This window comes from Sminthopsis crassicaudata, chromosome 2 (assembly GCF_048593235.1).
Source record: "Sminthopsis crassicaudata isolate SCR6 chromosome 2, ASM4859323v1, whole genome shotgun sequence".
NCBI lineage: Eukaryota > Metazoa > Chordata > Mammalia > Dasyuromorphia > Dasyuridae > Sminthopsis > Sminthopsis crassicaudata.
The window spans coordinates 537,764,031-537,776,433 of record NC_133618.1 but is presented as its reverse complement, the minus strand read 5'-3'; the positions used below and the strand labels follow the sequence as shown (position 1 = coordinate 537,776,433).

General features: G+C 41.2%; 1 protein-coding gene across 5 annotated transcripts in view; it reads left to right on the top strand.

Annotated features, from left to right (window-relative positions):
* MAP2K5 (mitogen-activated protein kinase kinase 5) overlaps window positions 1-11,478 on the top strand; it is a 305,505-nt gene extending 294,027 nt beyond the window's left edge. For all 5 annotated transcript variants that reach the window (XR_012486952.1, XR_012486953.1, XR_012486954.1 and 2 more), the window contains one exon: window positions 10,866-11,478. Coding sequence is in view for 1 of the 5 variants with exons in the window: in XM_074294727.1 (XP_074150828.1) it covers window positions 10,866-10,970 (105 nt within the window). In the remaining 4 variants the exon portion in view is untranslated. The remainder of the gene's footprint in view (window positions 1-10,865) is intronic.
* Window positions 11,479-12,403: the final 925 nt, after the last annotated feature.

The following is a 12,403-nucleotide window of genomic DNA, read 5'->3' as shown; positions in this document are numbered from 1 at the left end:
CTTAACCAAAAGAAGAAAAACATGAGAATTGAAGTGACAAGAGTGAGCTATGGAAGGTGAGGGGAAACATGAAGAGGAGAATAATTCAAGGCCAGTTGACTTGGGAGTGAAACCCCACTGTAGCATAAACTTTTAAATCTGATTTTTGAGCAATTTACATGAGTTTTAGAGGATCACCTATAATCCCATGAGGGGGCAGCTTTGGCTTCAATGTCAAGTGAAGCAGCTTCCCCATGACCCTCAAGCTAAGGAAGAAATGCTCCTTCTTGAATCTTTCAAACCAGCCCTAGCGCTCCTTGAATTCTAAGGCCTTAGCAGTGTCAGTTCCCCTCTCTCGTTGCCATATATATATTCCTCCTACCAGTTGTGTACTTCATACCTCCTAAAAAAGTGATTCGTCTCTCCTTATTCTGAAAAGTAAATATAATTGTCCATTTGGGTAAAACTCCATAAAACAAGTATATGTATACAAGGAAGTAGATGTACAATGATAAGCTAATTGCTTTAATTAATCATTTTAATATTTTTATTTTGTGATAGCAGTAGTCATGCTTCTACCCATATTCAACTGACCCAGAACTTTTGACATTTCTGACCAGGCAAAACTGGATTACACATCAAAATCTTATGAACTTGGTGCCAAGGGAGATAAAACAAGTCATTACAACAAAAGAAAGGTTTACTGAAAGTTCTTTGACGTTACTATTTATTCTGAGTCAGTAACAAATTGAGTGATTTTACTTTGTTCCAGTTAATTTACAAAGTACTGTACTTTAAAGACTTTAAAAAAAAAAAAAAGTGCCACCTAAAATTCCAGGGTAAAGGTCATTATTTACAGGGATCCAGATATAGCAAAGCTATCATTCAGCTTGCCAGGATAGCACAGCAACTCAGGAGATGCTTGGTACAAACCAAATGGAGTCCAAATAGTTTCTTGGCTACTTTAGCCCAATCAATGAATCAATATTTATTCACAGATCTGCTCTATGTAAGACTGAAGGAAGATTAGCACTAAATGGTGACCTTCTCCTCCAAGAATTTATAGTATAACCTGGAAGATAAGACACAAGAAAAAATAATTATGGAAGGCATTGTATGTGTCAGAGAAATGGTAGGGAGCATCCAATAAACACTTATTAAGCCCTGGTATGTGCAATGTAGTATACAAGAGTGAGTCTCAAGAGGGTCTAGGACAAAGGAGTGTTGAGAGAAGACTCCATAAGGGACTTGAACTGAAGGGTGAATAAGAATTAGGCAGAAAGAAATGCAGACATTTTATTTAAGAAGATTTTGTTTCACTTTTTGTCCTGGGGAGGAAGAGGAAAACATTTTTTGTTCATTAAAAAATAAAGTGTTATTAATTAAAAAAAAAAAAAAAACAATTTATCCAAGAGGATCAGGCAAAAGTATAGTAAACTTTTATAAGCAAACGTGCAGAGACAGTCCAGTCACTTCTAAATGTAGCACACACATGTGTAAACCAGGAGTATTAACTTGAAGGTTTTTCCCCCAAGTAAAGAAAGGGAAAGTCCACCAGTGGTCAGATCTTCGCTGGTGACTGACATGGAGTACAATGCTCTCCTTGAACTGCAACACTGTCACCCAAAGATGCTGCAATTCAACAAATGTTTATTAAACACTTTTCATAAATAATGTCTATGATTAGACATAGACATAAAGGCACTTACATTCTATGGGAAGATACAACATGCTACATCATGCCTGACATTTAATTAAAGTTTGAAAAGTGTTTTACCTACATCATTACTTTTTACCCTAAAACAACCCTGGAAGATAGGTAATGCAAATGATATTGTCCCCATTTTATTGATGAAGACACTCCGGCTTAAAGAATCTTAAGTGACTTAGGACCATACAGCTGTCAGAGGTCTCTCCTGATGTCAAACCCAGCCCTATACCTGCTGTGCCATGTACAAGGTAAGAAAATAAAATTAATGTAAAAAGAGGCAAAGTGTTAACAGCTGAGGGGGCCTGCCATCACAAAAGAAGTGGCGCCTGATTTTCACCTCAAAGGAAGCTAGAGATTGTACTTTACTGGAAAGGGGGAAGAGTCAGTGCATTCCAGGCATGAGGCACAGCACTGTACCAAGTTACACAGTAGTCTATTGAGTTCAGGAACAACGAGGAAGTCATTGTGATGAGGTGCAGAATTCATGAAGAGACAATATGAATAAGGCTGGAAAGATGGTGGGGATCATAACAGGGGATGTTAGTATTAAGCAGAAGTATTTTTCTATTTATCCTCTAGTCGTTGGGGCATCACTGAAGCTTTTTCAGCAGACAAAGGATATGGTCAAATTTCTGTCTTGGAAATTTTGATTTGCCAGCTGTCTGGAGGATGGATTGGCAAGGAAAGCAGGGACCAAAAAGAGAAAAAGGTTTAAGTGAGGAATGATGAGGATCTGAATAAGGTAGAAGGGGTATGTGAGTGAAGAGACAAGGGACAGGTGGAAAAGGTGGTGTGGTGAGAAAATCAACAAGATTTGACAACTTGCAGGACATTGAGGGAGAGGAAGGAGTCAAAGATGTTACCAGTTGTAAAATGGAGTGACTGGAAGAATGGTGATGCTTCCAACAGAACTACTTTTTTCTTGGTTTCTGAATCCAGATTTCTTCCGAGTCTGGGTGAGTCACTAAATATGGCAACAGGAAGTCCAACCTTGAAAGGCTTTTTCACAGACATCTTGGGGAACCTGGAGGGAAGGGGAAAAATGGAGAAAGCAAGTTGACCTCTCAGACTAACAAGAAAACATAAGCACCACTGAGGACTTGGTAATAGTACTCTTCATTCAATCCATTCGTAATGGATGTCATCACAGTTAAATGAGTGAGTGAGCAAGAATTGGGACATGACTACACAGGTATGAAAGTAGGAATCAACAGAAACCATCTGGACACTAAAGCCCAGGTGAAGAAGGGACTGGATTGGACCAATGATGATGATTTCCTTTTCACGAGCTATTAAATTTCTATCAATTCCCTTCATCTCACTCAGGTAATTTATTTATTTCCAAGTCTGGTCCGTGTCAGGCTCCAGGTGACTTTCTTTCTCTCCTCCTCCCCATCGCCGTGTCCCACTTTTGGACCCATCTTACCTTTTGCAATCATGTCCTTTTCCCTTTATTATGCCTCCATCTTCTGTTGAGAAGTTTGTGGACCATAATACTTCAACCCTCACCGGTTTAATTGTTGGAATTAGCCCTGTGAGAATAAAGGAAATGAGAGTGGGCTCCCACTGCCTGTTGATGAGGTTAGCATGATTATTCAGCAGCTTCATCTTGCCACTTGCTTGGCTGCTCCTTTGCATACATGGCTATTAATGTGCTCTCTGTATGATGAATAAAGGACCTTGGTGTCTGGGCAGTCAGACGGTACCTTTCACAAGGGCTAAAAATTGCTTTTTACAAGTGTAATATCAATATCTTGTCTTCACGGTTAAGAGCCACATTAATGTTCCCATTGTTCCTCCGAGCTCGCTGGGGTTACTTTAGCTCTTACAGACCCTGATTCCTCTGCCAAAGAGATAAAGCGTTCATCCAGGCTCAGAATAGGGTCTGAGAACATGGGGAAGTAAGTGCTACCGAGGGGAGCATCTCTCCCTCTTTTCCCTTTCTGGAGAGTTTCAGAAGTGGCCTTCCAGACATTCTTTACCAGGTGCTTTGCTTCTCTCCATCTGGTTCCTCACCATATAAGGACTTGCCTCGCTCAGTGTCCTTGAATCTTGGCATCCCTTAGGGTTGATGTGGGGAATCAGGGGATCAGGTACCTGCAAAATGGTCCAAGGTGACTTAATGACTTTTTGTAAATTCTCCATTTTTCTCATTTGCCTTAATCGGGTTCCTTCACCTTCCTGAACCATTCATCTACTCAGCAAATACTTATTGGGTACCAGTTTCGTGCAGAATATTTGTGCTAACCCGCAAACCAGAAATTATACCATTTCTTTTGATAATATGGCCAGGTACCCAGCACCTTTGTTCAGATCTTCATGGGGACTCAGGTTTTCTGCCTAAGCAATTCAGAAAGTAATATCTATTTACCCTGTTCCTTACCCTGTCCATGGGGACAACTGGAAAAAGAACAAGAACGGTAATTTAAGCTTTTACAGAGAAGGGGGTGGGTGTTAGTGTGTATGTATATATATGTATCCTTAAATAGCAATTCTGTGGTGGAGATGATGATGGTGGTAATGAAGTAATAGGTTCTTAGGTTTGTGGGAATTATTTTCTATTTGGAAGGGAGATTAGAGATTACCTGGTCTAACCTTTATTTTTCATATGATGAGACTGAATTCCAAACTGATTAGGTTGCTTTCCCAAGGCCATGCCTAGAGCAGTGAAGCTTATGGACTTAAAATTCTGCAGTCTGTCTTATATGGTGTGCTTGCTAATGTTGCAATTCTTTCATCTCTTTTGGAGGAGTTCCCTAAGTTATGTAGTTCCAATCTCTTCTGTTTTGTTGATTGGGCTTAAAACCACAGAAATGCCCCTCTTGTTGGGTGCTGGGACAAAATCAGGGCAATCTCATTTTACTGGCAGTCAATTCATTCTCTGTAAAGGTGGTGCAGTTCTTCAGAACAGACCTAATCCCTTTTACTTTCCCTCAGTATGCTTGACTTATATTCAGTTCAACAAACATTGCTCCTTTTGTGGTTGTTCAGTCTTTTCAGCCATATCCAAGTCTTCCTGACCCCATTTGGGGTTTTCTTGGCAAAGACGTTGGCATGGTCTGCCATTTCATTCTCCAGCTCATCTCACAGATGAGGATATAAATCCTATCCCTGACACTATCTGTGTGACCTTGACAGAAGTCACTTACCTGAGGCACCTAACTGGTGCCAGAGTGCACGAAGTACCAGGGACCCAAGTTCAAATGTGATTTCAGACACTTATTTTTCCCAGCACTTTTATTTGCCTCAGTTTCCTCAGCTGTAAAATGTGTTTACTACGAGCACTTCAGAGGGTTGCAAGGATCAAATGAGATAATATGCTCCCAAAGCTTTTAGTGGCACAGTATAAATGTTTATTCCCTTTTCTTCCCTCCCTAACCTCTCTGAGCCCCAATTTCCTAATCTGTGAAATGAGGGGATTGGGCCTTTCTGGCTCTAGATGTACAGCCACCTTCCTAATTAACATACCTGATATTCACCTTACTGAATAAACTCCAGAAATATTTTTGAGCTGCTCAGTTATGGGATGATGACTTGCATTCTAAATGGATTCTTTGCTTTACCTAAGAATTTACTAGTTTTTTTATTAACTCTAGTTCATTTAAAAAGTGACATTCCCCCCAAAGAGTGACCCAGTTGGTATAAGCAGTGCCTTACAGTCAGATAGAACTGTGCTGGGTGCCCCTAGCCAAGTCATTTAACTTCCACCTATCTTAGCTGAGCATCAGCTGAGATATTTGCAAAAACACTTTGTACAGTGCCTGGCACACAGTAGACACTAACTAAATGCGCATTTTCTCCGTTCCTTCCTACATATCACTGGGTAGACACAGATTGATTGGGTAAGCTGAGGCCTGCTGGCCTTTTTAATTTTGCATGTGCTCCTAGAGAATCAGGCCCCACCCCACCTGAGACCCACAGTTTTGACATTGTTGACTTAAGAGGAGCCCAGGGCTAGAACGCTTAAAGCAACAACCAGGAGGTGCCAGGCAGAGCTGGGGAGGCAAAATGTGAATCCAAGCAGGAGTGCCTTTCCTCCTTGCCTAGTAGTACCTGGACTCAGGTGGCAAAGGGGGCCCCTGCTGTTCCTTCTCGGCAAAGTAAAGGGACGTCTCAGCCCTCCCTCTCCTGTAGTTCTGGTCCAATTGTTCCTGAACAGATGATTACAGAGATGGAGCATATGGAAACCAAAGTCATCCAGTATTTTTGGATAGTGCTATTACCCCAGGCTTTCCATGGGGGAGGAGAAATCCAAGGCTTGACATACTGGCTCAGGCAAGCAGCTTCCCGTTGTTCACTTCAAAAGGCAAGAGGTCACTCCTTCCCTCACAACTTGAAAAAGAAACTTGCCTTCATATATTTTAGGGAGGATTTTCTTGCTCCCAGTAGGAGATTTAAGAAAGTAGGAAAAGGGTGATCAAAATAGGGAAAAAGAGAGAAGCCTGGGTAAAAACTCACTCAGCTTTAGCAAACCTTTAGTACTTGACCCATAAGGCTAGAAAGGACCCTAGAAAACAACCCCCTTGTTTTACATATGACCCGTGGCCAAGGTCACACAGTCACTAAGTAGTGGAGCCAGGCTTTACATCTAGGTTTCTTTCTGACTCAAGTCCAGTGCTGTTTCTGCTATACCGTGTAGTATTTATGAAGCTAAGTCATATAGGAGAGATTCAAAGATAAATAGAATCAAAGATTACAGTCTAGTAGGGGTAATGAGGCTATGCAGATAGTATAATGAGTCACATAAGGGTGAATGATGGGGCCAGACCAAGTGCTCTGACTTCTGGTTGAGATCAAGAAAGATGCATTAGAGGAGATGACAGAAAGGAACCTTCAGGGAGGAGAGGATTTCAGCAAGCAGAGACTGAGATGGGAGGAGTTTGGAAGGAAACCAGGGGAAAAATTCTACCCATAAGGACAACCGAGCTAATGTGAACCCACACCGGGGAGTTCAGGAACTGTAGGGTGAGATCGCAGAGCATGTTAATGATGTTTTGATTTTGACCCTCCAGTTTTACAACCACATATTCTAGACCCTCCTCTAGGTTAGAAGGTGTGCCCTTAAAAACAGAAGTGTTGAGCTAAATTACTCCAACTCTTCCTTTCCTTATGCTTCATGAAGACACTCAACCACTGAAACTCTTGATGGATGTATTGTACGTGAATATATGATAGCAGCACTTGTGCTACGGTAGCAAAGAATTAGAAACAAAATGTATACTTGTCAGTCCTGAGAATGGCTGGACAAATTGTGGTATGTAGACATAATGAAATATTACTGTTCCACGGCAAGAAAGAAAGTGAGGAATTCAGAGAAGTAGAAGACATATGTGCACTGTGAAATAAGCAGAAACAGGAAAACAATATCCAGAATGACTGCAACAGTATAAATGGGAACAAAAAACAACAGGAACTAACCTAAGTGAATACCACTTAGAAAATAAGGAACCAGTGTTTAACCGAAAAAGAGGTTAGAAAATGAAGAGATGGGGATGCTGTCATACTCATCTGATAAGTTCATTAACTTTTTTTTTTTTTTTTTTTTTGCTGAGGCAATTGAGTTTAAGTAACCTGTCCAGAGTCACATAGCTAGGAAATATTAAGTTAGAGCTGGTGCTCTATCCTCTGTGCCATCCAGCTGCCCCATGGTTAGCTTTGCTGAAGTTTTTTTTTTTTTTTCTTTTTTACTGCATATTATAAGGAATGGTACTCTAGATAGAGAGATTTTTGGTAATGAAGGTGATATAAAAGCAAAAGTTGTCCTAAAAAAATACAAAAACAGCAAGTCTAGCTAAAAATTCATGAATAAACACTGGTCAAAACACCAGGGCTATCACTTGGCTATTCCCCTTGAGTAAGTCACTTAAACTCTTTTTATTAATTCTACCAACATTTATTAGATAACTGCTATTTGCAGCAAACTATGCTTGAAGTGGAATGAAACACAAAGTTTAAATAAAACTATCCTTGCCTTTGTAAAGTTTGCCATCTTAATAAGTGAGATTGGACATAATGTTAACCATACTGTATAACATTATATAATAAGCACATTAATTACAGATCAAAGGACTCTATAGACTAAGCATGGAAGTCTTCATCCACTGAAGGGATTAGTGAAGGACTGGGGAAATGTTTATTTGTGTTCAGCATTAAGGATTTCAACAGATGAAGAGGAAGATGAGCATTCCAGGCATAGAACCAAACCAGTGTTGGGGCATGCCATATTCATGGGGAATCTTGGCTTGGAGCCATCTAAAGAAAAATTAAGGGATAAAGCTAGAAAGGGAGAGTGTTAACAGATCAGGAAGAGCTTTAAACTTGGGTTATGAAACTGTAAAGCAGAAGCCTTTGAATTCAATGAGCAGCAGGAAGTACATAGTAAGTGCTTAAAAAGTGCTTGTGCACCGACAAGGGTTAGGGGTAAAGAAAGACACCACCCGATCTATGAATAAGAAAATTATCTGGTAGCAGTAATAAAAGAGGATAGAGGAGATGGGAAGCTCTATCAGCAGCCTCCTCAGATTGTCCAGGCTAATGGTTATAAGGTCTATTGGCAATGGAAATATAGAGGAGGGGACATGTGTTGTGTCTTCATAAAAGCAAAGCATAGTTAATAGGAAATTACTTGGATTTAACACATGTTTCTTGAATGAATTTAAACAAGTGTAATTCTACTTAAATCTCCATCTAGGGAGCAGAACTTTAGTGCACAACAAATACCCCAAAATTCACAATTCCTTCCAGCTTCATATTTAGCACCAACACCCATCTCCCTTGCCTTAGGCAGGATTTGACCTTGAAGTCTTTGGTAGGAATCCTAGATTGTTATTTTAAATATCTGTTCACCTGTGTGTCTGGAAGTTGCCTGTAATCTCCATCTCCTGTGATTCATTCTTGTCCACTATCCAGACTACTCCTTGTAACTTGCTTTCCCCTCTCAGCCTGGGGCTCTATTCTCATTTATCAAACAAATCTCTTGCCTCCCTTTCCCTTCTTCACCCCATCCCCCACTCTGCCATTATGTTTTTGGATGTCTGGATGACATGCTGGAAAGATGCCATAGCCTTTCACCTTTGGAACCCTGGGTTCAAATTCATTTTAGGCACAATTGAAAATGAGTGTGATGATCTCATCTCACTGAAGCTCCTTGCAATCTGCTGTAATTGGTCTGACTGTCCCCTGGGGGCCTGCAGGTCAAGGCTGAGGTGTATTGAAAGAGCAGTTTGGGACACTGGCAAGACTGACACCTGGTTCTGGCCAGACTTCAGCTGAAAAGGGAGGGATGGTGGTAGGAGGGGTTGGAAACAGTGCTTCAGACATGGGGGAGGAGGCCCAAAAAGGGGAAGGGAAGAAGCAGAGGGGGGCAGGGAAGAGATTAAGGGGAAAAGCATAAGGGAGAGGAGAAAGGAGGATGGGAGGGAGAGCTGGGGCAGGGTTGGAAAAAGTAAGGGTTGGGAGTGGAGACCGAGGAGGAAGGAGGAAAGGTGAAGAAGGGACTGAGAGTAAGGAGAGAGGGAGAAAGAAAAATTAAAAACTAACCAGTCATATCTGCCCTCCGCCAGGTTTCTTCCCCATCCACCTCTTCTCCCTTGAGTTAGACATTCTCTGCCAGCCGCTCCAGTTGCCTCTGACCTCGCCAACTCTAGGATCTTTCTTTGGTGAAGAAAAATGCCACATGTCCTAAGGCCAAATAGCAGTGACAGGAGCTGTCCTTACAGAGGGTTGAAGGGAGTGAGACAGAAAACCTTTTTCTGCTTTCTCTTTCACCTGATTTTTAAATGAGGCTATGCTGACTGCCCTCCCTATTTTCCATAAGACTCCTTAGGAGAAATCCTGAGGGGCTTGGAGATTGAGAGTGTGCATCTTGCGGATGGGTGGGAGGGGGAGACAGCTAAAGATAGCAGAGCCTGCGTGTCTATTTTATGTGCATGTATAAATAGGTTATACACAGAGAGAGACAGAGGATAAAAACAGATGGAAGACTAAGCCTGGAAATGTGCCCATCACTCTTAAATCAGACTGTACAGCTTGAGAGTGAGCTGTACAGTAGCAGGAGGAAGCAGCAGAAATTTTCATTCACAAGCTCTAGTAACTACTCTATGGAAATGGAAACAAACACATCATTATGGTCTTTCCCATAATGTGTTTGCATTTGTTCCAGAAACACTTCCAAAGAAAGTGAGCTAACCAGATCCTGATTTATTTTTAGGAAGGTGTCAGTGGTAGAGGGGAGGGCTGAAAGAACTGACGTGAATTGTGTGACCAGATGACATTTGAGTCACTTGGCAGAGCATTGCCCTAGAATTCAGGAGACTTGGGTTCTAGTTATTAATACTGAATCTGTTGGTCTTGTAAAGGAAACAGCATAATGGATCTCTCTCCTTCCTTTGGAGAAGTGAGAGGTTGTGGTTCTGGTGACTTTGCAGAAACAGACTAATTCCTGTCTTCATTTTGCTGAATTGCATTTTTTTTCCTTTTTTTTTTTTTTTTTAATTCTAAGAGATGATTCATTGGAACAGAGAGAGTATATTAGAAAATAAAGGTGGTACAAAAACAAGATCTCAATAAAAACATTTATATGTATATTGGGTCCTGCTGCATGTCCATCATTGGGCATAGGAATCATTATGGGGTTAAGGAAGTATTAGATACAATTCCCTCCCCTTAGGGAGTTCATCGTCTACAGGGAGAAGAAGAGACCTGGACAGATACACATGAAAAGATAACTAACAGAACAAAACAGTGTTTACCAAGAACCAAATGAAAAGGGGCCATACATTAAGCAACATGGTTCCAGAGAGGCAATAGATGTGAAATTAGGAAATCTGGGCTCAAATCTCATCTTAGATTTTTGTTAGCTAATTTCATTGCTATGGTTGCTCCTTCTACCCTTACATTTGTAACTCGATCGATTGATTATTATTAATTTCATGGTTACATGTGTCTACAAAACCTACTAGCAGGCTACCAGCTCCCTGAAGAAGAGCCTCTGAAAACCAGTCTTATTATTCTCAGTCAACAGAAACCTCAGGACACGCTATGATGGACTTTTCCACCTTGGTTGGACCAGGCCAGAGCTAGGGCTCCCACTTCATAGGATTAGAATGGAAGTTCATGGGGTTTTTATTAGGATGAATATTGTTACTAATAAATCTGCCTCTGTTCCTACCTTCAGGGCCACCCATTTATCATGCAGTACAATGATGGGAATGCTGAAGTGGTCTCCATGTGGGTGTGCAGGATGCTGGAAGAGAGACGGACCCAGCAGGGGCCCCAGTGAGCAGGGAGAGTCCAAAAAGGAGCCACAGAAAGAAAATCCTGCCACTGACTTTTAAAAAAAGAAACCGCAACCTATCGTGTTGTCATTATGCTCACTACACAGCATTATTTCCAAGCACCAGAAGAGCCTTGGGGAGCATCCATACCTTCCGAGTCAGAGGGAATTCAGCAGAACTCCTTGTTGCCTTCTATGCTGTCTCACTGACTAACCTTCGGGGACCTGGGGCCCCAGGACACAGCCTCCAGCCACAAGTCGACCATTGTGTCCACTTCAGCCCTATGAAATTTCTGAATCTGAATCTTTTGCTACCAAGTGAATGACAAAGTGAGGGGCCCAGGGAGCTGGATATTCCCATTTCCTTTATGGCCTTTTCTGATATTTTTTGGCTTTGTTGTATTTTTTTAAATGAGAAAGGAGTAGGGGGAAGGGAAAGGGATTGGAACTCCCAAAAAAGGAAAGCTTCACTGTGTCATATAATAACAATAAAAGCATTACAACTTTTAACCACCTCATTTAAGTTTTGTTTTATATCATCTATTCCCAAATAGGAATGTCTGAGAAAACTTAGAATGGAACAGGACTGAAAAGGACTTTAGATCAATCAAATCCACAGGCATTCATTAAGCACTTAATAGTTGCCAAGCCTGATACAGGTGCTATGTGTACAGACCATTTCTGCCCTCACAGAGGTTACATTCTACTCACTGTAGGAAGGGCTAGGCCAGAAAGGAGCTTTAGGGACTCTGCAAGCGATAGATTGCCATTTCCAGCCGCCATTTTCCAGTGCTAGTACTGATTTGATAATTCAGGGTGTTCAGGAGAGTGAATACATGTACCTCCCTGAGAGGTGGTGGGAATGAGGGGGGACACCCTGGTGTCCTAGTGGATGACCAGATGGGGTGCACAGTCCAGATATAGTTGGGTAGGTTGGTTGATGAATAGATATTACCTGGTTCAACCCCAACATTGGTCAGATGTGGAAGAACCTGGGAGAAGTTAAATGATTTGCTCAGTCACCAGAGTTAGTTTGCAGGTAATTAGCAAAGCCAGTCCATTAAACCATGCATCTGTGTTCAGTATCTACATTTCAATTAATAAAACCATTGTATGTATGTGTGTATATATATATATATGTAGATAGACACAGACAGACATATATAAATACAATATAAACTGGAAAAGAAAATAGCAACTTCTCCAGCATCTTTGCCAAGCAAACCTCATGGACAATATTGCCATGGTCCATGAGATCATAAAGAATCTGATATGATCGATCAAGAATAAAGATATATATACACAAATATGTAAGAACATTCTGTCAGTCATGTTTGGAACATCATGGAAACTGGGAGAGATGCAGATATCTCAAGTTTCAAAATAGGAAAGAAAACAGGTAAAATCAGTGAACTTGACAGATTCCTTGGGACATTGTG